At 38.4% G+C, this 25,738-nt stretch overlaps 1 protein-coding gene across 2 annotated transcripts in view; it reads left to right on the top strand.

Moving 5' to 3' along the window:
* The window catches only part of GRID2 (glutamate ionotropic receptor delta type subunit 2), a 756,499-nt gene that overhangs the window by 578,316 nt on the left and 152,445 nt on the right, over positions 1–25,738 (top strand). For both annotated transcript variants that reach the window (XM_074866754.1, XM_074866755.1), the window contains exon 9: positions 14,822–14,923. In XM_074866754.1, coding sequence (XP_074722855.1) covers positions 14,822–14,923 — 102 coding nt within the window. The remainder of the gene's footprint in view (positions 1–14,821; positions 14,924–25,738) is intronic.

Consider the following 25,738-nt stretch of genomic DNA (forward strand, 5'->3'; position numbering starts at 1 on the left):
CTGGGCTGATTAGAGAATTTTCTTCAAAAGAGATATGACCCTAATAGCTATCGGGAGATGGGAGTAGAAGATGCCAGTGCATTAAAGATAGGAATAAACCTGGTGGAGTGGTTTAAACCTTGTTTTCATCAGGGAAATGGCATATACGAAGTAACCGCAAAGAAATATTGAGGAAATTCTTTTAGCTACTGAAGTGAGATGATTATGAATCCCATTAGCTGGGGGAGAAGGACATTAGTGAATACATTATAGTTTAATACATTGTTAATAGTACTCTGAGTCTTCAAATCTATCTTTAAAAAAAAAAAAAAAATCACAAAACAACTAGACAGACTGGTTTGGGTGCCAGGGGCTTGGACTTACCACTGCTTGCTTGGCTAAGGACTTAGTTCTGATTGTTCAAGGATTCCAAATTTTCTAAAAACACAGAATGACAGTTACTGAGAATAGGACTATCATGTGCTGTGTATTAGTTACATTAAGTTACTGTTAATGCTTACTTTAGAAAGTATGTGGTCTTTATTTTCTTGGGTTCTAAAGCTGGTAAAAATTGAAATGATAAATGTAAATGTTCATGCCAGAAACCTGATAGTCCAATCATGAAACAATGTTCTGTTAAGGGCAATGTGTCCAACCAAATAAACCAGCATAGCTTTCTGATTATTGACTGCTCTGGAGAAACTGCCTGTAATCTCCATAACAGGATCTATTAGAGGATATTATTCCAGGAATAAATTTGTATACGAAAAATAGATGAATTATTCACTTAGTTTTAGTACATCTTGCATAGAGGCATTTTACCTTTCCTAAAACAGTACAAATTCTCATTTTAATGAGTGTTTTAATGCAATGAAAAGTGAGCTGAGCATAAATCCCAGGTGTTGTACTAAAAATGGAGACATATTCAGGACTTATTCTAGGAAGAAATATAGTAGCATTTTCAGATGTAGAGATAGGGTTGTATCCTCAGCTAGACTAATAAGGCTTGTTTTCACTAGAATACTCTGACTTACACCAACCAAGAGTCTAGCCTTGAATGCCTTATATCCAGGTTCACATCTGCAAAACATGATTGCATATTAAGAGTGCAATGAAGTGCAGGTTAAATGAATAATATATAGCTATGTCAACACAGTTAATGAAAGTGTCTAGAGTAAAGTGTTTAAATCAGGACTAATGCTGACAGGCTAATAGCTTTCATCTCCGCTTTAGACAATGGATAGATGCCACACCATGTAATAGGCTCTTTTGACTTTTTTTTTCCTCCTGTCAGCCTGAAGTAGTGGATTTACAGCATATTACTTGGGATTGCATAGATGGAGATTAGTCTAACAGTGAAGTTTTTAAAGACCGTGTTATTAAAAAAAAAAATTAGGGGAAGTTTGTGCTAAAGTCCGAAAATATAGTAAAAACGTCTTCTTTCTAAGTTTATGTAAGTCAGTAACATTCTCTGTTACAACTATAACAGAGATGAACACTCAAACAAAAGTAGCCCAGACAAGAGTCATCTTTCAAGCAAGCACTCTTAGTCCTGAAGATATTTACACCTTCTCTAGTGTGGCTGTTGACCTCAGGGCCTACTAATTAGAAAGATAATTAGTTTCACATGTGCAGTGAAAGATAATGCAGTGGTACCCACAGGACTCCAGGATTCTGTTCCTGGGCTGTGTCTAACATTTGGAGGGATATTATTATTTTTAAGTCATGTTTCCAACTGAAGAAATTTCTTTCTCCTCTTGGGAAGGAGCTTAACATAGTTAGTTTTATCGGCATACCACAAAGGCTGTGATTGTGACATATCCATGGGTCGATCATACAGAGAGAGAATTCTTGGACATTTCCAACCCCTCAGTAATTGATTATACAGGAGAAGCAGCCTAATAGCTGTCAGGCTGGCAACATAAACAAGGTATAGCTGAAACTCCTGGCAAAATGAGGATAAAATACATGATGTTGGCTATATCTCTAATGATAATTATGATTACAGTAAAAAGCTCCATTACATAGATTACTAATGCGTATGGTAATGAAGTTCCTACCTCGGATTGTTTACAGTCATATCAAGTGGGTGCTGTTGAAAATGGGAAGCAACAAGCAATCAGGGCAAGTATAGTAGCTGTAATGTGCTCAAAAAGGTAAGTTGAGCCAAATTACTGATTTGTTATTATAATCATGAGATAGACATTTCTCCCTCTTTAAAAGTAGTAGAACTTTTCAAATGGAAAGATTATTTTAAAATTCATATTATCCCTTAAAATTAAATCCTAGAAATACTGTAGTGTTCAGCACAGTGTAACTACTTAGCTGGCTAAATAATCACTGCCATATATGTTCTTGGAAGGATCTTTGCAGTATTAAACTAAGAAAAATCTCAGTGGTTTAAAGTTCTTATTTTCTTTACACAATTTCAGCATTGTGTATGCTAAACAGGATCTATTGTGGGAATATAGTGTTCTAGCAAATGTAATTCCCATCCTTTGCAAGATGGATTTATAATGCACTTCTGTAGTTTTAATTACTAAGATATATTGCTAATTTATTTTTGTGGCAAATTTCAGTGTCATTAAAGCAGTGATTTTCATCTGTAATAAAAATGTATTTTACTGATTCAGCTATTCTAGAGAGGGCTCATTAGAAGTGTCAATTTGTCTTTTAAAGTAATGCTTTACTATTTTCCACAAGGATCCTTCATTTAAGCCTTCAGGTATTCTGCTACATACCATTTGCCATTTAAATGTTTATGATATGTAGATTGTTCTGACAAGCTTATTTACCATAATAAGAGCAAATACTTGCACTGTATGGAGCAATGAATCTGTAAAATCATTCACACTGTCAGCCAGTCAGGTTCTCCAGAGCAATCTGCTAAAAATGTTTTGTCTTGATAGGCATAACTCTGGTTTTCCTTCCTAAAATTCTTTAACCTTCCAGTTTTGTCCAACTGATGGTAAAGCAGAAGAGTGGTGTTTTTGTTAGCAGTTTTCAAAGACTCCTTAGAAACTTTGTGTCTAATTGTCAGAGTAGATTTTCATGCATCAGAGAGAGAGTCATAGCCTGCCTCTGTGTCATGGTTTAACTCCAGCTGGCAACTAAGCACCACACAGCTGCTCGCTCACTCCTTCTCCGCCAGTGCAATGGAAACGAGAATTGGAAAAAAAAGTAAAACTTGTGGGTTGAGATAAGAACAGTTTAATGACTAAAATAAAACATAACAAAAATAATAATAATTATAATTAAAATGAATATAGCAAAAAGAGAGAGACAAATAAAGCCCAAGAAAAGACAAGTGAAGCACAGCACAATTGCTCACCACCGCTGACTGATGCCCAGCCAGTCCCCGAGCAACGATCAGCACCCCCAGCCAACTCCCCCCAGTTCATATACAGAGCACAACATTCTATGGTATGGAATATCCCTTTGGCTACTTCAGGTCAGTTGTCCTGGCCATGCTCCCTCCCAGTTTCTTGTGCACCTGCTCGCTGGCAGAGCATGGGAAACTGAAAAATCCTTAACTTAGGATAAGCTCTACTTAGCAACAACTAAAACATCACCATTATTCTCACACTAAATCCAAAACACGGCGCTGTATCAGTTACTAGGAAGAAAATTGTCTATCCTAGCTGAAACCAGGACACTGTAATGCTATTTTATTGTGGTGATTTTTTAAATTTTCAGTAGTAAATAATAGGCATATAGAAATGTTTCACTTTTTTTACAAAACATTATACTACTCATCTGAGCCCTTCTTTAATAGGAAAGCTTTTTTTCCCACCCTTACTTCAGTACATTAAATTTATGCTCACTCATGCTTCTGTTTTCTCTAATACAGAAACACCCACTCCTGTATGTGGCTCCATTGAACCAGCTACTAACAGATTCTGCTAGGGTTTAGATATTCTTCTGTGGAGCACTGATTAGCAGTAAATACAGTGGGTTTCAAGCTTGCCATAAACCATGTATGTCATGTAATGTACACAAGGGTCACATAAACATTTTAAACAGGTGTTGTACAGTCTGACTCTCATCTGTGGTTGCTGTACAGCACACCACTAGCAAAAACCACTGTGCAGTCAGAATTATGGTTTTCCTGGTGGTCAGATGATGATGCCTCTGAAGTGTCATTGAGGGCATCATTAGAGGGCCAGAGGAGGACAGCTCTGTCTTAGGGACAGACTTTCTGCTTCATGATGATGTAGCAGATGTCCTGTGGTATATAGAAACGAAAGAAGCTGAATGTATTGTCTGTGCTGAAGGTGAGTTTATAGTGCTGGGAGGTAGAGAGGAAATTGCTTTTGATCATTATCAATGTAACATTTGGTTAACCACATAGCAGTTCTGTCAGGGCCTCTAGCACAGAAATAATTTCAGTAACAGTTTCTTGATGCTAAAAAGGCCTGTGCTTTGGAACTAAGGCTAGATCGTCTAGAAGCAAAAATCTTAGAAAGGATTATCTGGACCCCATGGAGGGAGGGACCCCTGGTATGAGGTGGACCATGACCTAGTTCCTCAAATATTTCCCAGTGCTTGGTGCTTCTGGCTCCTGTGATGATCTTTAGGACCCTATGTAAACACATCTGCTGTCACTGCAGTTACATTTAGTGGGAAGAAGTTCCCTTTTGTAATCCGGGTTGTTGGCCATGACCATCTCCTCAAATTCACTCTTGACCTTTCTGTTCTACACTGTCCCAGTCCTCATGGTCCAAAATCAGCCTTCAGAAGAAGCTGTTGCTTCTTCTCAGATGTTGCTTGGTACTAATACTCTGCTTGGTCACTGCTGTGCTAATTTTTTTTATTTCTGCACTGTCAGTTCTGATGCCTAAGAAAGTTTCTCTGTGCTGAGGGACTGGAAAAAGCACCCCACAACCTTATTTTTTGTACTACCAAGCTCTCAAAAATATATGATCCAGTAAATCACTTGTAATATCTGGTCCATAATGCACTGAAAACTGGTGACACTCTAGCCATACATCCTGTGAGCATGGGTTATACTGGAATAATATTTTCTAACACATCAGTGACAAAATGCTGCTTTGATTTACTAGCCAGTGTCAAGCTAGTAAGTCTATGACATAACCAACTTAGCAAGCCTCTTTTTTTCTGTCAACGCTGAGAATAAATCCTGGATTTTAGGAACAGAGTATTGATCTATGTGTAAGCAAAGATTGTTTCAATCTCTGTATTTCCCATTTAAGCATCACAGGAATCTGGAGAATCAACGGAAAGCAGTTTATCATCTAGTGCTACGCTTGCTGCATTGCCATGTTAGCTTCTCTGTAGTGAGAAACTTGAAGGCAGTATTAAAGTAACAACTTGGTTTGGTGTGCCCCTTTTCACCAAAGGTCTCCATTCTTTAGGCACTCTCAGGAGTGCCTGCACATATGCGTATATAAAATGGAAATCAGTTGAATTGGTCTTTCATGTGTATTTCTCATGCTCCATCAGCTTTTTTTTGGTGGTGGTGGTGGTGTTGATGCTTTGTGAGCAGGTGTTTCATAGCCCCTGTGCCTAGGAAGCATGTTGTGCTGGCATGCAATAGATGTTCTCATCAGATCTTTCTTTCTTCGTACTACATTTAAGACGGAGCTGGCAAATTCTTCTGTGCTGAACAACAAAAAGTGTAAGCTACTTTGATGCTGTGTAAATTTGAACATCTTCTAGACAGGTACAAATATGCCTTAAGATATGTATATCATCTATACTGAACTGGTTGGTGTTCTCCCACTACCTCCATACTAATTCCTTTGTCTCTCATGTTGGTGATGAGAGGGTGAACGTGTCTGGGGAGAGAGGGACCCACATTCTTTGGGATAAAAATAGTATCTTATCACACGTGCCTCTCTGTATGTGGGATTTGGAAGGAGTGTTTTCATGCCAGTGCATCACTGCCTTGAATAAGGCAGGGATGTGTCTTTCTGCATCTGTTTCTTATTCTGTGTCTCATGCTGAAGTTAAGAATTATGTAGCAATTCCAAACATGCTAAGTGTAAGTATATGTTTAAAAATAAGTGTATTCTCTTTCAAAGGTTTTCAGAACATGTACTTTCATGGTATGTTCATCCTAGGAACATTTCCTACCCTTTACCCAAGTCTTGTGAATGAAACTTGGTTTTCATGCATAAGGAAAACCACAGCATCAGTACTGCTCAAGAAGCATTCAGTAGCTAAGTAAATAAATACATCTACTTTTGAGTAAGAAGTGGTGGAGTATTGCTTCATTTCAAATCCTATAGCCTGCCAAAGAAAAAGGGAAATTCCCATATGTTATATATGAAAAAAAAAGGGTACTTCATAACATTGTGCTTCATGTGAAAAGGCAACCAGATGTAGAGATCATTGATGCATTTCTGTGCAAGCAGTGGTGTGATAATGTCGCTTACACTTCAAAAAGGACTAAAGAGGTGCCACTGAGATTACTCCAAATGTTCTGTAGCCTCCTTGGGCCCCATGTGTACCTAAACAGAGTGTTCCTTGTCAGCTGCCTTTAAAACAAGCACAGATTTCTTTAGTACAAGCACAGGTCTGTACTACTACCGTACTGCTGCAGCTCCTGGGCTGGAGCTAGACAACAGCCTTTCTTTTTCTCCCCAGCTTGGAGAGTGGTGAAGCTAATACACAATTGTCCGTGTGGATTTACTTCCAGAACTGACTCCTGGGGCAATTTTCATTGCAGAAAAAAAGCCAAGATGCTTCTCAGCATGACTGCTCACAGAGCTGACTGCAATGGTGTGAAGGTACCCAAGTAACTCAGCTTTGGCAGCGGTCTGCCACAAAAGCAGGGTATTCAGCACAGGGCAATTTACTCTGCTCTGAAGGATTCACTTATGTGGTTTATTGGACTGAGTTTGTTCAGAATCCTGCTCTGTAAACCCACTTCTCTCCAAGTGAAACAGTGCTGGGTTTGTTTTATGCTATTACAATTTTGATTTATTTCTGGAACACTGCCCCCAGAATTTTTGAGCCCTGCAACAGCATACTCATATACTCCATATACTCCAGTTTGTCAGACCCTTTCTGAAAAAATCAAATCTCCAAAAACACCTTACTAAGCTTGAAGGGAAAGCTGGGAATCTATTGAAGAATGTTCCCACCAGGGAACTGGTGGGAAGCAGAAATGTGCCACACAAGTTTTGTTGCTCCTGAGAGGGAGCTTCACACAATCCAGTGGAAAACAATATTTTTCATTGTTTTTCACTGATCAGGTTTGATCAAAGGTTTTACTATGATATAAAAATCTTAAACATTGTGATCTAATATGAGCTGAAGTAGTAACATTGAATATTTTTCTCTTTGATTTCATAAAGAGGCAGTGGTGTCCCAGCACAATATGGACTAAATTCACTTATAAACCCTGATTTTAAAAAAATTTTTCAGACCTTGCATGATTTAGATAAAAGACATCCTTTTAAGCTCTTAATATGATTAATGAGAAAGGAGACAAGGATTTGCAATTAAAAATCAAAGTGACTGTATTTAAACTGCATACAAACCTGAACTTATTTGGTATTATCAGTTTCCCTGGAATAATTCAGCCATCAGTGAGCAAGCTTTCAGTGTAAAATGAAAGTGATATTCATGAGTTTTACTCCAGCAGTGTGAAATACTTTGGTAGTCTAAAGGATGGTTTGCCTCCTGAAAAGAAAAGAAAGTGTGTATGTGTTTTGGGGAAAGATTATTACTTTATCTTCTTTTTGGAGGAGGAAGAGTCTATTTATGCCATTTTAAGTTAATTTACGTCACCTGATAAACCATAACAAGGTGATAACATGAACTCTAGATAGTAAAATATACTGTTAAAAAAAAAATCATATAAAAGTAGATGTTAGACTTAATTGTTAATATCTGTGAAGTTTTTTTTTCCTTCCCGACTTCCTGTTGTTCACAGTGTATTCTGGGTGATATATGACCAAGTCTGGTCAAATCATAAAGTCTTAAAGGCAAATGTGTTACTCATCTCAGGTAGTTACTGGCCTCTCTATAGCGGTAGACCAAAACCCCAGCCACTAGCAACATGCTCTTGTCAACTGTTACATTCTTACCTCAATTTTCAGCAAAAGGACAACAAAACCTGCCTTCTCACAAAGGTCATTTTGGCATTCAAGCAATACCAGAACATGCCAGTAGCCTGCATACATACACTTTCTCTGTGCTCTGGGATGTGGTACAGGACACATGAGGGAGGATGGATACTTTCCCTGTGAATGCTTGCTGCTATGCAATCCCTGAGCACCACCGGGATTTCCAGGGGAGCTTTTCCTTCACAGTGATCCACAGTGAAGTCACCAAAAGGCAAAGGGGTGATGTCTGTATTGGGTTAAAGAATGGGCTTTTCTGAGTATTTGAAATACAGAGGCAGTGAGAAAGAAATCACCATCTGGCTCATTAATATCCCTGCCTGGGTCTTTTCTTCAGAGTTGTGTAAGGATTTCAGGGAACAGGAGTGAAAAAAAAATGAAAGGTGAAAGCAAGAAAAGAAGAGTTTTACAATAATGTATTTTGTTAAGTCCTATCTCCTCATAACACAAGAGCAGAGGGAGGAGTTGAGGGGAAGTTTCCTGAGAGGACTGCCTGAGAGAAAAGGAGATCCAAGGGCTGAAGAGAAAGGAGAAAGGACCCAAAGTAATTTGAAAGATGAGTCAAAGCTGGATGAAGTGAAAAGTGAGGTCCCTTTACCAATCCAAACCCTAAACAAAAAAGAACAAGACGGGGAGAAAGCACAGGAAATGGCAGGGAAGATCAAGGGAAAGAAAAGCACAGAGGAAAGAAAGTGTGCTGAAAGTACACAGAGAAATAGCAAGAGGCATTGCAATATAGGAAAGAGAAAGATAACCACAGATTAGGGAACCAGTGGAAGTACTGAATTCACAGAGAGGACTAGAGAAGGAAAAAAGGGTGTTTTCCAAAGATAAAAGATACTTAGAAGTGGGAAATAGTAGATTAAAACCAGCAAATTTCAAATGAAAGGGAAAGTAGTAATAGAGAAAGTAAGCTGGAGATGAAGGGGAAAAAAAAAGTGAGGGACTATTAGAATGACACCACTGGCTTGGGGAGATGGTTCATTACCTTTCAGATGTGGTGATTTACTATACTTTCCAAAAATCATACCATTAGACTTCCTCTTGAAGTTTGGCCTAAACACTAAGCATGAGCTTCATGAATGGAGCACGCAGTGTGAGAACAGCTTTGCAGTCTGTGCTTTTTTCCCCATATATTCAACATTTGTCAGTGGTCTAAAACATCCAGTTATAACTTCTGACACCAGTGTGGGTGCATGAGTCCTTGAGAAAATATTGAGTCAAGAGCTGGTAGGCAAACAAACATCAGGTTACCAGCAGGTAACTTCCCATTAGCTTCTTTATTTCAATTCAATAAGAAAAGGAAATTTGGGCAGTCCCCAAAGCAAAACATTTTATTAACTGTGCGCAGTTATTTTGCCATGTACTTTGGCTTTGAGGAGAGAAATTCTCACTTAGGTCACCTGCACTTATGTCTGTGATCAGTTAATAAAACAAGTAGACCACCTTGACTGGTGTAATTATAATCCTTAAGCCACTGGATATAAAACTAAACTTGGGTATTCACATTCTCCTAACATACCTTTAAAATAATAGAGCGAGTCCAGGGGCAGGTCATTCCTTCTAGTCCAGAGAAAAATTAAAGCAGTAAAACATACTGTACAAAATAATTAACCGAATGCACAGAACTATATAGGTTTCACCACACAGAATGTAGGAGAAGCAAGTGCTGCTATACATTATCCGATTTGTTGAACACAGTGTTTTCTATTGATTTTAACAACTTATTATTTGCCATTACCTAAGCTCCAGTGAAGGGAGAAGTTAAACACAGAAAGCTTTCCTGCTAACCAATCACACTAGAAAATTGCTGTGAAGAAAAAAACTGATCCTTGTTTCTTTAATCAAGCCCAGGTGTACTAAGGCCCTCAGTTAACCCCTGGCCATCAGACTTTTTGCAGATTTGGTTGACCAGATGTTGAGTGCTGGCTAGGGAGCTGAACTGAAAGGACTCTTTAACCAGGTGACAGAGTGTCTGACTAAATTTTACATAACTGACAGTATCAGAATGACAACCAAAACTTATCTTTTCTGACATTTCTTCTGTGAGACATAGTCTTTATAGGATGTAGTCTCTGATTGCCCAGTCACTGTTGGACATATTAAACAACAGCTGAACAAGAGCCATCAAGAATACTCCTTGCAAAACTAGTTTTATGTTGTCCTGCTTGAATTTTGGCTAAACTGGTGTCCTAGCAAATTTTTTAAATGCTGAATCCACACATCACAAAAAAAATCCTTGTTATTCTTTTTTTTTGTTGTTGTTGTGTATCCCATTTTGAGTCTTCCCAGCACACCTGGGAGTTAGAATCTCCTAGCTGAGTGCTGTTTCATGACAGCTTCATGATGTCTTTTCCAGTCATGTGAATTTATTATGCTTTGGTATGGAAAAGGACATTATTAACATGCATTTCTCCTGTTGAAGTGATATCTTGGAGAATGTCAGTTCCTAAAGCAGGTTGGACCTGGGTGAAAATTGAGAAGGGAGTTTCTGAAGAACTGCAGGCAAGGAGACTGGTATTTCTGTGGGTGACCAGCTTTCTTTTGAACTGCTAATGGAGTTGTTCCTCAACAGTGCTCTGTGGTGGGCATTTCCACTAGAAATGTTTTATCACGCTGTCTGTAGTAAAACCAAGATCTTCTTTTTTTCTTTTTTCCTTTTTTTTTTTTTTCTTAAAATGCCAGAAAACTAAAGGAAAGAGGAGCCGTAGTAATCCTGGTGTCCTGATCGATTCCAATTACAGATGTAGTGGTGTTTTATCTTTCAGATTTCTCTTGCAGCTTCTCTAGAGTGTTTTCTGCCCTTGACTGTTTTGTAGTGTTGCTGTGATGCAACCTGAGTTCAGAGGTGGTTGCACTGCAGTGCTAGATGAACCACTTCCTGCATAGTTTTTATGTTAATTGAGGTAACAGAACACTCTATACTCTCCTGTAGTGACAAGCACTTAGGTAATTCATTCATATCAGTATTCTGGTTTTACTTATTTTCTGTGATTGTCCTCAGCTGTGATCACAGCAGGCCAATGTATTTTTCTCGATTAATTGATATAGTTTTAATCTGCATTTTACTCTGGCAGACAAAAAAAAGTGAAAGCTCTCAGGTATTCAGCAGAGTTCACTGATTTCATAGGAAGTAGGGGAGAAAATCTGGCTGTAAGCTCTGTCGTAAAGGCATAGATTTTCGTGTTCCAAGTTCCTTATAAATTAGTGTCTGGAAATTACAGATATACATAACATAATGCATAGTTCATATAGGCAAATATTTCTAATGAGGAAGGGAGGTCAATTTTTGACTCTGTCAGCAAAGCAGGATGCAGCTAATAATGATGATGGAGGGGATAACAAGCTGGGAGGTGGGATGATCAGAAAGAGATTGTAAATTGGATATCAGAGGAAGCAGAGCACTGACAGCTTTTCCATCTTCAGCATTTTATATCTGAACGTAGCGGAGTGAATGCTGTCATTAGAATAAATAAAATAAACTGCAAGTGAAGTTCAAAGCACTATAAATAACAAAATTCATATGGCATGAAGATGACAAGTACTGTGCTCAATAGAGAGTTCCCATCACCCATATTGTTCTACACAAATCAACCACAATTCATGTGAGATTCTGTTATTGCCTGATCTGTTCTCTTATTGCAACTATCAGAGACAGAACTAAAGAAGGAAGGAAATGCAGAAGCAAAAAATGTTTTGCAGAATCGGTTAAGTGAGAGGTAGAGCTGAAGAGGTAGCTTCATACCACCCCAATCTTGCTGTTTCAGCAGTAGTTACATTTGCTCCTTGCTGCAATGACAAGCTCAAATTGTCATAAATAAATGTTGATTTGTTTTCACCTAATACAGTAAGTAGCTCCCACTCAAAAGCAATTTCAACTTTATTGGAAAGGCACTGCACATTTGCCTTCACCATGACTGTGTTGCATAAAGGAACAATTCAATTGAAAATGAAATTAACAATAATTGAAAATGTGCCTTTTTAAAGGAAAATTAGTGCTATGCTAAATTTCCAGGAATCAGTTATGTTAGGGTTTTTTTTCCTTAAAAAAGGTAGAATGGGTTTTGCTAAAAAGCTAATTATATAAATATGTACACATTAATGTACATGATTAAAAATGGACTTTAACCTCAAAAGGATACAAAGGCTCTTCAGTAACTTCCTAGAGTTTTAGATCTGGCAAAAGCACTATAGTTTCTGTGGTAATTATATTTCCAACACATTTGGATATACTAATTGGATCTAAGTTCTAATTAGTTTCTTTATGTGACTAAGAATTACAATCACTGAATTAATTTAATGCACTTTTGTTCTGAACTTAGTGCCATTTTCAATATTTTTAGTACAGAAAATGTAGCCTATCAAATGCTTTGCTTTATAGGGTGGCAGTAGTTTATCACATATAGTGTACAGTGCACACACTTCAAATACATTCACTACATTTCACTACATTATTACAGGTAACACATTCAGCAATTAGATTATTCAGCTCAAAGTGTTGGAGGGCTTTGCCAGAGGAGTGATGAGGACCTGGAGTGTGTCAGCAGTCTATCCATACTGCTGTGAACAGCTAGACACACTGTGGAGCTATAGAAGAAGCAGAGATGGCTACTATAATCTGTTGTTTGTCTTTGTGATCAGATGGGAACATAAGGTGAGGAAATAGCAGTGATAGCTTGTGCTTTTATTTAGAAACAGCTGTTGGAAAGATACTCATCTTTCAATTCTCAATTGCAAGAGATTAATACAATGCCTTGCACTTTAGTTCCTCCTCCTATTGCTACTTCCAATGATTTCTGCTGGAGTTCTGAGTCCAGTAGATCCTTGATTTAGTTATTACTTGAGATTAAAAGTGTGCTCAGCATTACCCTTGCTCTGACAATAGTATAACCTTAAATTACCCTGACAATAGTATAACCTTAACTCTGAGCACTTCTGAAGATGGCAGAGAGAAATGACTACGTTATTTTAAGGCCATCTTCTATTGGGAATCATAGAATAATTTAGGTTGGAAAAGACTTTTAAGATCATCGAGTCAAACCTAACCTCTATATCATTGCAGAAACATTTGGGTTTTTTAATTTTTGAGGCACCCATTTCTTAAGGAGGCATCTTCAAAGAATCGATGCAAATATATTGAAATTAAATAATTTAGAAGTTTCTAAAATTGCCTAATGGTTATAATGAAGAAAACAAATATTTCAAATGGTGCATTTCTTAAATTGTTAAATATGTGTACTTGGAGTTTGTTCCTTGTTTCCTGTCTCACTTTGAAAGATATATGAAATACATATGCAAAGGCTTTTCCCATGAAGGACTGAAAAGAATGCTTTCTGTAAATTTGTGTTTAATCGTGGTCAGCAAAGGTACTCCCCTTCTTTCATAGCCCCCTTCAGCTGGCTCAGGCACTCCACCATTTCTGTGACTGTGCCTTAAAGTACAGTAATGTTTTGGATGTTTTATAGTTGATATTTCTCACGATTATAGGGTTGAATCTCTGAGACACTGGTCTTAGTAGAGGCCACTTGGCCCAGCAGTAACCTACTGATGTTAATCCTGGTTTTGTCAGAGCAAGACCTTTTGTGCCTTTAAATAAGGATGTGAAAACCATGGAGTTTAGAGGCTTACATTAACTACCCGAGTCAGACGATGAGCATCCCACCATAGATTTCATGCATGGTCCATGGAGAGGGCAATTCAGAGCAATAACTGGTACCTGCAGTTGCCTACCTCTTTGGCTGTATAACACATTTACATAGGCAATTAGTTTACATGCCATGACTGAGTCTCTGCTCCTAAATTATCTGAAGTCAGTCATTGTCCTTCTGTTGGGTTTCAGATTTAACACTGCTAATTATACAGGCCAGATGAATGTGGTAATGAATTCCAAAACCGAAAACAGTAATGTTTGTATGCAGTGCTAAGGGATGAGTGTTTGCTTGGTCTGTTTCTCTGTACCCAAGATAAGCATCTACCATCATGTAAAAATGTAGGCAAGTTACATTTTCGGAGAAGCTAAATTACATGTCACTATCTACTAGATTCAAATTGAAATCCAGTTAGTCCTAGAGAGATCCATGAGAAAAATCTTCTGTCCATAGAAGCCCAAGAAATACAATAACACCAATACAAAGCATCTTATAGCTGAATTCCTTTTTCTACATTATCTATTGCAGTCCTTTCTCAATACTGTGATATGCCTATCCAACGGTCTTTTCCTCAATCATCTTTAAATGTAATTTTTAACCTGGCTAAAAATCACTGCTATTTCAGCATCAATGAGTAGTATAAGCTTTAATTAAAACTAGTGTAATTCATTTCATCAGAGTTCTGCTAGGAAGGATGGGCTGGAGTAGGCAGCATGCTAAAATTATGACAGCTATTATTTCTCCAATTAGTGTATTACTGAAAGTAAAGTAGAAGTATTGGTACAGCCATGACACTTTTTAAATATTTTTCATTAATGTAGAAGTCTTCCCTGAGCTCTTCTAAAGCAATACATATACCCCCAAACCCTGGATGCTGTCATCCATTGCACACTGGTATTTAAGAGCACAAACCGATATCCCTAATTGCTTCATTTGCAATTTAAAGATGAATCTGTGTGCAAGCCTTTCCCTGACTTTCCATCCCATTGATTCCAGAAGGTGTTCTGTTTATTTCATACGTTGCTGCTTAAAGCCGCCTAAGAGGAATGACTGGCACAGTTTTATGGGCAATGAGGAAATTATTTCTATTTTCTCTTTTAGCTTGGCTGCTGGAATCCCATCACCGGTCTGAATGGGTCACTAACAGACAGAAAGTTGGAGAATAACATGCGAGGAGTGGTTCTGCGTGTGGTGACTGTGCTGGTAAGCAGATGCTCATCCTTTTGCACTAGGAGGAATGTATTTTTCTTCCTCTTGCCTCATCTTTTTATTAAGTACACCATTTTACCAAGAACTTAGTCGGTATTCAAGTGTCTGATTTCAGCTTGTCAATACCAGAGCAATGAAGCGATTTCCACAAAATAAAATTATCAGTACAGTTCATTTCAGAGTGAATCAAGCTCATTAGAATGTGTTTCTTCCACAGACACATACTAAATTATATAACACAACCGTATGAATTGATAAAGGGCAACTTCAAGTGCCCTGTTAGCTAAAGTACCTGGTTGAAACTCTAAATGATTCATAAGATGTAGCTGCCCTCCAATTACCTTGCTAAATTGAGTGCAGTCTTACACAAATTGCCACACTTGGTAAATATTCAAGGTCAGCTTAGGGCGAGTAGCGTTAGTTCAGTAAGACATTTACTGTCCCCTCCTAGCTCTTCTTCAGCCAGGTTCTTCCCCTGTGTGGACACCTTGCATTAAGCAGCTGCAGCAAAGTTGTTGGTTTAAAGCTGAACAGACAATGTCTACCAGAATAGGAAGGTGTTTTGTGATATGAGGCTAGTGTATTCCGTGTCATAAACTTTGACTGCTGGAGCAGAAATTGTTAGAGAAGAAAGAGAAAGAAAGAAAGAGAGAGAGAGAGAGAAAGAAAGAAGAATGAGATGTATAGGCATCTTTGGACCGATACCCAAACACAAAGGTAACCCAGGGCTGCAGAACTGTAAAGGTTATTTTGAGCTACTTCCCTCTCTCTACTATCTACTCACTTTTTTTGTTACCAATTTGGTGTTTGAGGGCCTGACCACTTGCTCATAAAGAACAAGGCAAGAGCAGTTTCCATGATTTGCCTTGCTGACATTGCATGATGAAGGAGAAGGCTCAGTCAGGAGTGGAACGTGAAATCACCAGAGCATGCCAGTGCCACAGACAGGGCAGTTTTTTACCCCTCCAGTTATTTATGGGTCTTTAAAAGCTATTATCTGTCAGGGTGTCCAGTTTGTTCCAGCTCTTAGTACACTAGAAAACTTCCTGTGATAATATCTACAAAACAAAACAAAACAACCCCCCAACAAAATAAGAAGGATGAATGCACAGAAAAAGACAAAGGAATAGGGTGGGGGTTTTATACTTTAATTGCATGTTCATCAAAATAGCATCATGCTAGCAGTAGATGGTCTTTATGTTTTGCCTGATACTCATGTTAGTTGATTCTGTATAATTTTCTGTTGACACAAGATGTTGTCTAGCAAAATAAATTCAAATTAGAGTCTTGGATTTTATTTTTTACTTCTTCTTCCCTTGCTCCCCACTCTATTCCTCTGATTTCATCCCCAGTCATTTTAGTTAGCTTGCCAGAGAGCATTCTTCTTTCAAGTCATTATAGCATGAATATTTAGCAACTCGCAAAAATACAAGTCATTAGTTATGCTGATCAGATTCTATATTAATAATAAAAACAGAAGGCAGACATTTAAAGTTCAGCACACAGAACATCGCAGTTCAGTTTCCTCACTGCAGTCCTCATGTGCTGCCTCACATGAGCACACAAAAGGCATTTGGTTTTGTTGACAGTTTTAAAGCACAACTGGTGACAACTTCCATGCACAAGTAGTGAAAAACACGATTAGTCTGAATTGTGCTTTGTTAAAATCTGCTAACATCGTTTTCCTAACTGACTCTCATTTTATGTAGAATGTGCACTGAAGGCAATATAGGGGAAAGATGCAAATGATTCATTTTGGCTTCATAGCATAAAACTTCCTTTATTCTTTTAACGTCATAGAGCTGTTCATGGATGGTCAGTGCAATCTGGGCAAAACCAACTGTGAACCACACTACACATTGAGATTCATTTGATTTTACTCAGCAAAGATGAGAGGCGAGGATTTTGTAAACTGAGTGAATAAAGGGAGTAAGCAAACACTTCTTTAAACTCATGAGCCAGAAGCAGTATTTTTCACTAGCAGTTCCCTTGACTGTTGGTACTTTCCCCCAAATGCAGAAATCAGGAAGATAAAATACCATTTCTCCCTCACCCACAAACTCTAATGGCTGAGAGAGAGAGACAGGCAGACAGACACAGACAGAAAATGAAGCTGCTAACCGAAAGCCTGAAGTTGGACAGTGCAGATGCCAAAATTGCAAAGTGCTAATTATTTCTAACCTCTTCTAATCTTTGGATATCCACAGATGTTGCTGCCACCCCTGTGGGTGACAGAGCATTATTTAGGGTGCTTACCCTCTAGCAGTTTCTCTTACTGCCCTTACTATGCATAAGTAAAGGTTATTCATGAGGACGTGCTGGCTTCTAAATAGCTGTCATTAGCATATCATTACTTCAAACATATATGTTGCTATAGGATAAATTTACAGAGCCTTTACTTGTTGGTAATTATATCTTGGTTCCTATCTTTGTTCACATAGCTTATTAGAATGGTGCAATTATGTTACTTTTACTGGAATAGAATGAATAAATAGATATAATATTTGAATTTGAGTGGAGTCTTAGCTGGGATGCTGTGACACTGAAAATGAAGCAAAGATATAAAAAAAAAAGTATTACTACTTGTTTTCTCTCATTTTAAAATTCGATTTTGGTCCCTCTGTTGTTATTCAATTTAGAAAAACTTGTTCTTAGAAAAACTCAGTCAACAAAGACACTGCCTAGAATTTCATTAAGCCCTATTAATTTTACAGCTATGATCAGTATTCACCTGGTTTTATATCTGCTGGGCAGAACAAAACTGAGATTTATATTTAACCTGTGTGATGAAAATATGTGATTCTTGCTTTTGATGTGAGTGCAGGAGGGATTTCACCCATCAACTTTATTTTAGCAATGATCTTTCTTTATCCTACTTCCTTTTCTGTCTTTCTCTGAGTTTTTCAATCAAGTCAATACATTTCTGTTAAAAGTAAAGAATCTATTATTGACTATGAATTATTTGTTATTGTATTCTGCCAGTTTCTAACAGCATGGTCTTGATCTGGGCAAATAAGAAGGCTTAAATTAGAATTAAATAATAATAAAAATACCTTTGAATATGAATGGGTTTCTTTTTCACTGAGATTTGAGAAGTTAGCATTAATTTGTTAATCTATTAATGATTTGAATCTCTCATGTCTTTCTTGATAGCAACCCTTCTCCTCTTCCAATTTCATTTTGTTATGCCTTCAGGTTGAAAAGGACTTGTTCTAAAAATCGCAGTAGAATTTGAGAGGATAGCAAATTGCAACACCTGGGTAATACTGCATTATACTTATTATGAAATGAAACATTCTGCAGTCTGAAAATGATAAATGATTGCGACTAATTTCCCCAAAGCAGTCCTTCAAAAAGCGAGTGCTGAACAATTCCCATCATCTGCATCCATCTACTAATTCCTTTCCCTAGATAAATTTAATAATTATGGGCTATGTTTCTGCAAATCCAAAACAAAATCTCTTTGTGAATATGACAGAATACAGTATGTCTCCAAATTGGAAATCTCTGGTTTCATTTGGCAGTGAATCCTGGCTCCTCTGAAGTTAATGGGAATATTCTCCTCTGCATAAATAGGAATAAGAAATAATTCTCTGTGTTGTATTCTGAGGGGAACTATAGTCATGCCTGTGTACACGTGATTCAGCATTTTAATCTGACTTGGATTAGTACCACACTTTCTACACTTCTAGAAAAGGTTTATTTTGCCGTACTTAAATGTCTCTCTCTTGGACTGCTTCCCCACATGCAGGCAAAGTTTGAACTTTGTGTTTGACAAGTTACTTTTAAGTTCAAGTGACTTGCTAGTGAATTCCTGAAATGTATTCTGAGATTCTGAAATGTAGCTCAATCAAAGGTCAACATAATAACTCCAAACAGATTCAGATAGTCTTGAATGAACAATTGTCCAAGAACAAATTTAGCTTGATATCCACTTTGGCTATTTCAGTTTATCCTCCTCCTTTTCAGCTGCTCCGTTTTATTGAAAGGGAGCTAGAATACAGCAGATATTCTCATAATATCATTTTAGTAGCAGTGGCAATTAATGAATTATTCATATGAATTTTAAGCTATCAGAAATGGAATGAGATTTGGCCTGTTTGACAATGAATAGGCCAGCAGGTTTTCGCAAAATCATGTTTCTAAAAAAGCCTCTGTTGTTTGAAAAAGGAAAAAGTTTGAAATTCCCCGTTTTAAAGAATTAACACCTTGATTGAAAAGTACAGAGCCTTTTCTGAAAGTGCATAAGGTATAACTTCCTAATGGTGCAAAATATATTTGTGACTTTACATGAAAATTCGATAGAGCTCCCAAACAAGAGGCATGTATTTTCATATGTGGATGGTTCTGAAAATGCAGACAAGATGAAGGAAAGAAAAATAATAGCAAGTGATACTGAATTATGCTTTGCCATACATCCCTATGCGCTAATTCTTGAGAGTTATTACCTAGGTTACTTGCACAGAGCTAGGTGGACCAGAGGCAATTTGGTGACCCTTGGCTCTAGGTGGGCACTGTGGGACATGTGGGACGTGGTGTACTGAGAGGGCTGGCAGAAGGGTAGACATGCATAGAAAAAAAAAAAAAAAAAAAACCACATCATTTACACCAGGGAAAGTATTATGATACGTGGACTAGTTTAATTCTCAATGGTTGACATTAAATGCACCAGCATTTGTTGCCCAGAGTAGGAAAGAAACAAACCTCAAAGCAGACAATATCTTTAGAGACATGAGCTGGCACAAGGTCTGCATCGTCAGACCCTTTTTCTATTGAACTTAACACTCAGAGAAAAGGTGAAAAGTAAGATATGAAGCTAAGTCCTGGTTTTAAAAGCTGAGACACTTAGTCTTTGGGATTTGACTTCCAACACTGGTTTACACAAAGTTGCAGAGGAACAAACAGTCAGAATTGATAAAGGATAAAAAAATGACAGAACAGAAACATCAGTGAATGAATGTAAAATAAAGATCAAGTGCAGCAAAGATTATGTGTGGGATACCTCAGGAAATACCAAATAAATATTTTATAATAGTGTACAATCAGAATAGTCTCATAGATAATGACTCTTCCATTTTCTCCCATTTTTTAGGTGCTCACTTTTCTCATGTAGTCCTGATCCCTTTCCTCACTCACTTTCATAATTGAAAGGTGTGCATTTCTGTGGATCCTTCATTCTGTCAAGCTGCACCTTCTATACACCAATGCCTACAATCTTTTTTAAAAATAACTATAATTAAGGCATGTATTACGCTAGATTATACATGGCTCTGTGTCTCAACATTATCAGCATATTGGACTATAGTGCACAGCCATGAATTTCCTATGGCAGCAGAAATGCCATATGAGGTGCTAAGGTTAAGAAACATTGACTATCTTCATCAGTAGTAGTATTTGTGTTATGATCAAACATATTTTACTCTTTTACCTGTAAGGGATAAATCCTTCTTTGATTGCTATTTATGCACCTAAGTTTGAATGGCATAAAAGCTGTGAGTGATGTAGTTTATTCTTTCTGGACTCTGTCATAAAATCTCTATAAACTATAACTCAGTAATGTATTTAGTATATGCCATGTGGGCTGTAGTTAAAATATTTCAAAAATACTTAAAGTTTTAAAATATTGCATTGCTAGTTGAAAAGAATGCAAAATTTCCTAGGCAACAACAAATCCCTGTGTCTTGATTTCATTTCCTTTTTGTTGCATATATCCATCTTTGAAAGAAATTTGGAAAGAATGGATCTTTTATAGACAAAACACATCACGAAAAATGTTTAGTGAAATGGTGGTAAATAATAGCAAGAGTGGAAGAGGTGTTTATTTCAGTGGTAAATGAATGAAATCATCAGCAGTAATGATGCAGGACAGGATTAGGCTCACTATTTACTATTCTTCATAGTTACTCTGGTTGTTGACATGAAAGCTATCATTCAGTATGAGATATGCATGATGAGACTGCCTTTCACCTGCGGAAAAGTCAGTTGGTCAGAATATCTTTTCATGGGACAGATTTTCCAATTTGGAAACTTGAATTCAGATTTCTGGTCATGATTCTGGACAAGCATTTATTGAAACTGAAATTTTGACATTAAAAAAATAATTATTCACTTTTACAGGTTTTAATACTACTTTGCTCATTCCCAATGTAAGGAGTATTTTTTAAATGGCTTAGGATGTATGCTGACAATATGAATCAGTTTTTACTCTCCTAAAAAACTTATTATCATATCTTTAAAATTAAAAATGGAACTTATTGCTCTTTGGTTGGTCAAAGGTTTTCTCAGTGATTTTAAGGATAAGCAAACTATTAATAGTTACACCAAACGTTTTCAATCACAGTGTAAGTGTAGCTCTCAGAGCTCCTATTAGACTTTCTAATGCTAAGAATACTTAGGCATTCAGTTGTAAGAAGACTCTGGATTCTGCTTTGTCAAAGGTCTGTCCAGGAAGAGTAGGTTCATGTTTGTCTTTCTCAGTCTGGGTATTTTTATCCTGAGTCAGAGAAAGGACAGAAGGTTTTAGAGATTCTTTCTACCTTGCATTTCCATGAAACCACATATATTCCTAGGCAAATAAGAGAAAATAGGTGGTATTACTGGAATAAAAGATAGTAACACATATAGAGAATTACAAACTAAGGAGAGGTGTTTGTGGAAACAGTTTGTATTGACCTAACTCTGCTCAGAAACTCTAGTCAGAATTATTCGTCATTTAGGTATTTTTAAATACATAGTATGCAGGAAATGCAAGAGCGTTGTTATCCCCAGACTCTATATAATGCATTTTATACTGCTTCTTAAGTAAAGATTTCATCTTATGAAGGTACTGGTTAGAAACAATTTAATTGTAAAAAACAGACACTTTTATTTCAGTTCTAAGCCTGATTTTGTTATTTCATGCTCTTCACATAGAGACTTTAATTTCTGAAAATAAGGAAAGACCTCTATACTTAGTTGAGACAGGTATTGTTAGAAAGCAAGGACATAGTGCTGGGAAATACTAGTTCCACAGTGAGAGTTTTTTCCTGAAGTTCCCTAGTTTTTAGCTTATGCTTCTCAATCATACAGAAACTTTAAGGCTGAAAGTTTGTAATAATTGCATTATGTGGCACTTAGAATTATTATGAACATTCAAGAAAAGACTTGGTATGTGTCTTTCTCCCTCTTCACCCTTTTTCCTTACTTACCCTGCATAACAAATAGCACCTACTATTTTTCTAGCTTGCACTCCCATTCAGCATTTCAGGAGCTGTTAGCATATAAAAGTTGCTCTTTAAGCTCTGGTGCCTTCTAACACTGACTCTATGTGTCCTAGCTTACTGCACAGGCACAGACTTCCAGAATATGTATTAGTGCCATAAACTGAATTAAACTCAAACTTTCTACACTGTGCTAGTCAGCTGGGATGCTAATCCATTCCAGACCTCCTTATCTCTGCCATTATATTGGCCATATTTCAACATTACTCTTCCTCTCCATATATGCAGACAACATGCCACCATTACATGCACATCAATTTATTTAATATACTTCGGTGCTTAATGAAAAAATTGAATCTTTAACATAGCATAGAATTGTAGAATCATAGAATAGTTTAGGTTAGAAGGCACCTTTAAAGGTTGTCTAGTCCAGCCCCCCTGCAGTGAGCAGGGACATCTTCAACTAGATCAGATTGCTCAGAGACTTGTCTAGCCTGGCCTTGAATGTTTCCAGGGATGGGACATCTACCACCTCTCTGGGCAACCTGCTCCAGTGTTTCAGCATCCTCACTGTAAGCAATTTCTTCCTTATATCTAGTCTGAATCTACACCCTTTTAGTTTAAAACCATTACCTCTTGTCCTATCGCAACAGGCCCTACTAAAAAGTTTGTTTTATCATTGCAGAGAAAGTGGCAGTATTAAAACAATGAAGCAGAGAGAAGTGGAATTTGTGCATTTCTTTCTTGGGGACTAAGAGTGATGACCCATAAACAAAGATGGAAGAAAATAAGGTTCTGAAGTGCCTCCTACCCTCAGCCATCTGCCCTGCTTATTTTCTAAGGGTTGCCAGCCCTGGTTTTAGGGTTACTTTACTAAGCAGAAAATGGGAACAGGAGCCGTTTTGGCTGTTCTCTTGCAATTGATCAATGTTGAAAAGTGAGAACTGTAGTTGGCACACAAAAAGCCATCAGGTCATCATCTGCCTTAATTAGGTATTCCTTGCTTTGCCAGAGATTTAGGCTTGGTGTACTCTCTCCCTAATCCTACCAATCCATTTTCCTTTGTCTGCAAACATTGGCATATGTATTTCTGTTTCTTTTCAAAAATACTTTGATTTTTTCTGAAGTGATGAGATTTCCTCAAAATATTAATTATTAAAATTCTTATTGTAAAAACAGAAGCTAATATCCCCTGATAGAGGCAGAGCCTGTCTTTCCATTCACAGAATCACAGAATCATCTAGGTTGGAAAAGACCTTGAAGATCATCTAGTCCAACCATTAACCTAACACTGACAGTTCCCAACTACACCAGATCCCTCAGCGCTATGTCAACCCGACTCTTAAACACCTCCAGGGATGGGGACTCCACCACCTCCCTGGGCAGCCCATTCCAACGCCTAACAACCCGTTCTGTAAAGAAATGCTTCCTAATATCCAGTCTAAACCTTCCCTGGCGCAACTTGAGGCCATTCCCTCTTGTCCTATCGCTTGTTACTTGGATAAAGAGACTCATGCCCAGCTCTGTGCAACCTCCTTTCAGGTAGTTGTAGAGGGCGATGAGGTCTCCCCTCAGCCTCCTCTTCTCCAGACTAAACAACCCCAGTTCCCTCAGCCGCTCCTCGTACGACATGTGCTCCAGACCCTGCACCAGCTTCGTTGCCCTTCTTTGGACACGCTCGAGTAATTCAATGTCCTTTTTGTAGTGAGGGGCCCAAAACTGAACACAGGAATCGAGGTGCGGCCTCACCAGTGCCGAGTACAGGGGTAAGATCACTTCCCTGTCCCTGATGGCCACGCTATTTCTGATACAAGCCAGGATACCATTGGCCTTCTTGGCCACCTGGGCACACTGCTGGCTCATGTTCAGCCGGCTGTCAATCAACACCCCCAGGTCCCTCTCTGACTGGCAGCTCTCCAGCCACTCCTCCCCAAGCCTGTAGCGCTGCTGGGGGTTGTTGTGGCCGAAGTGCAGCACCCGGCATTTGGCCTTATTGAAATTCATACAGTTGGCCTTAGCCCATCACTCCAGCCTGTCCAGATCTCTCTGCAGAGCCTCCCTACCCTCGAGCAGATCAACACTCCCACCCAACTGGGTGTCATCTGCAAACTTACTGAGGGTGCACGCGATCCCCTCGTCTAGATCATCAATAAAGATGTTAAACAGGAGTGGCCCCAAAACCGAGCCCTGGGGGACACCACTCATGACTGGCCACCAACTGGATTTAACTCCATTCACCACAACTCTTTGGGCCTGGCCATCCAGCCAGTTTTTTACCCAGCAAAGCGTGTGCCCATCCAAGCCACGAGCAGCCAGTTTCACCAGGAGAACTCTGTGGGAAATGATGTCAAAGGCCTTACTAAAGTCAAGGTAGACAACATCCACAGCCTTTCCCTCATCCACTAAGCAGGTGGCCCTGTCGTAGAAGGAGATCAGGTTTGTCAGGCAGGACCTGCCTTTCATAAACCCATGCTGCCTGGGCCTGATCATCTGGTTGTCCTGTATGTGTTATATGATGGTACTCAGGATGAGCTGCTCCATCAGCTTCCTGGGCACCGAAGTCAAGCTGACAGGTCTGTAATTTCCCAGATCATCCTTCCCACCCTTCTTATAGATGGGCGTCACATTGGCCAATTTCCAATCTGTCGGGACCTCCCCGGTCAGCCAGGACTGCTGGTAAGTGATGGAAAGTGGCTTGGCGAGCACCCCAGCCAGTTCCTTCAGCACCCTCGGGTGTATCCCGTCTGGTCCCATAGATTTGTGTTCCTCTTACTCCCACCATGCCTGTACAAGGGCCAAATTGAAATTGCTGATGACTGGTCACAGGTTACGTTTAATAGCTGCTTTATGTTCCTTTGAGCTACCTGGCTTATGTTAAAACATGTAGGTCATAAACCTTACAGTTATTCACACTGCACATGCCTACTGTGACCATTTGTTTTACAAGCTTTAATCTCAGAGCCTTCTGGGAAACCCAGCCCCCTTTGTTTTCAATTAATGTTTCCAATCCATTTTTCTGAAGTAGCAAGTGCTATATACTAGATGAGGCGAATATCAAGGAATTCAAATGTTTTGGGACCTGGCTGGGGCCACAGTTTGACAGCAAGGTAGGTGCAATGCAAAACCTCGTAGGACCAACCTACCTCATCTGTATGTCAAGGGCTACCTAGCAAGACTTCTTAGCTTTATCTTCTCACTGACCCTTACCCATCTGCTCTGTGGGCACATTTGCATTCCAGAGCAATTCATATAGTTCACAGAGCACACAGGAAATTTGACTTTTAAACAGAAAGAAGTTCTTACTCCGTTCAAAATTATCCTTCCATACTATGCAAGATAGAAAAGGAGGTGAACTGCATGACAGTGCGATGTCATGAAATATTATGTGAATTCGTTATGAATAGGAGCTCTTGCATGGCTGCTGGAAAAAGTATAATGCAGCTCCCAGCAGGTTAATGTATCCATACTATACTTTTGCTAATTCCAGTATCTGAGCTAGCTACATTAAAGCTAGCATTGTGCTGTTTAGACATACTCTAAAACACTCCAATTGATTCTGATCTCAATCCATATTCCTATCATATAACTATAATGGTTCAGAAAGAGCTAT

This window comes from Strix uralensis, chromosome 4, assembly GCF_047716275.1.
Source record: "Strix uralensis isolate ZFMK-TIS-50842 chromosome 4, bStrUra1, whole genome shotgun sequence".
NCBI classification, from domain to species: Eukaryota; Metazoa; Chordata; class Aves; order Strigiformes; family Strigidae; genus Strix; species Strix uralensis.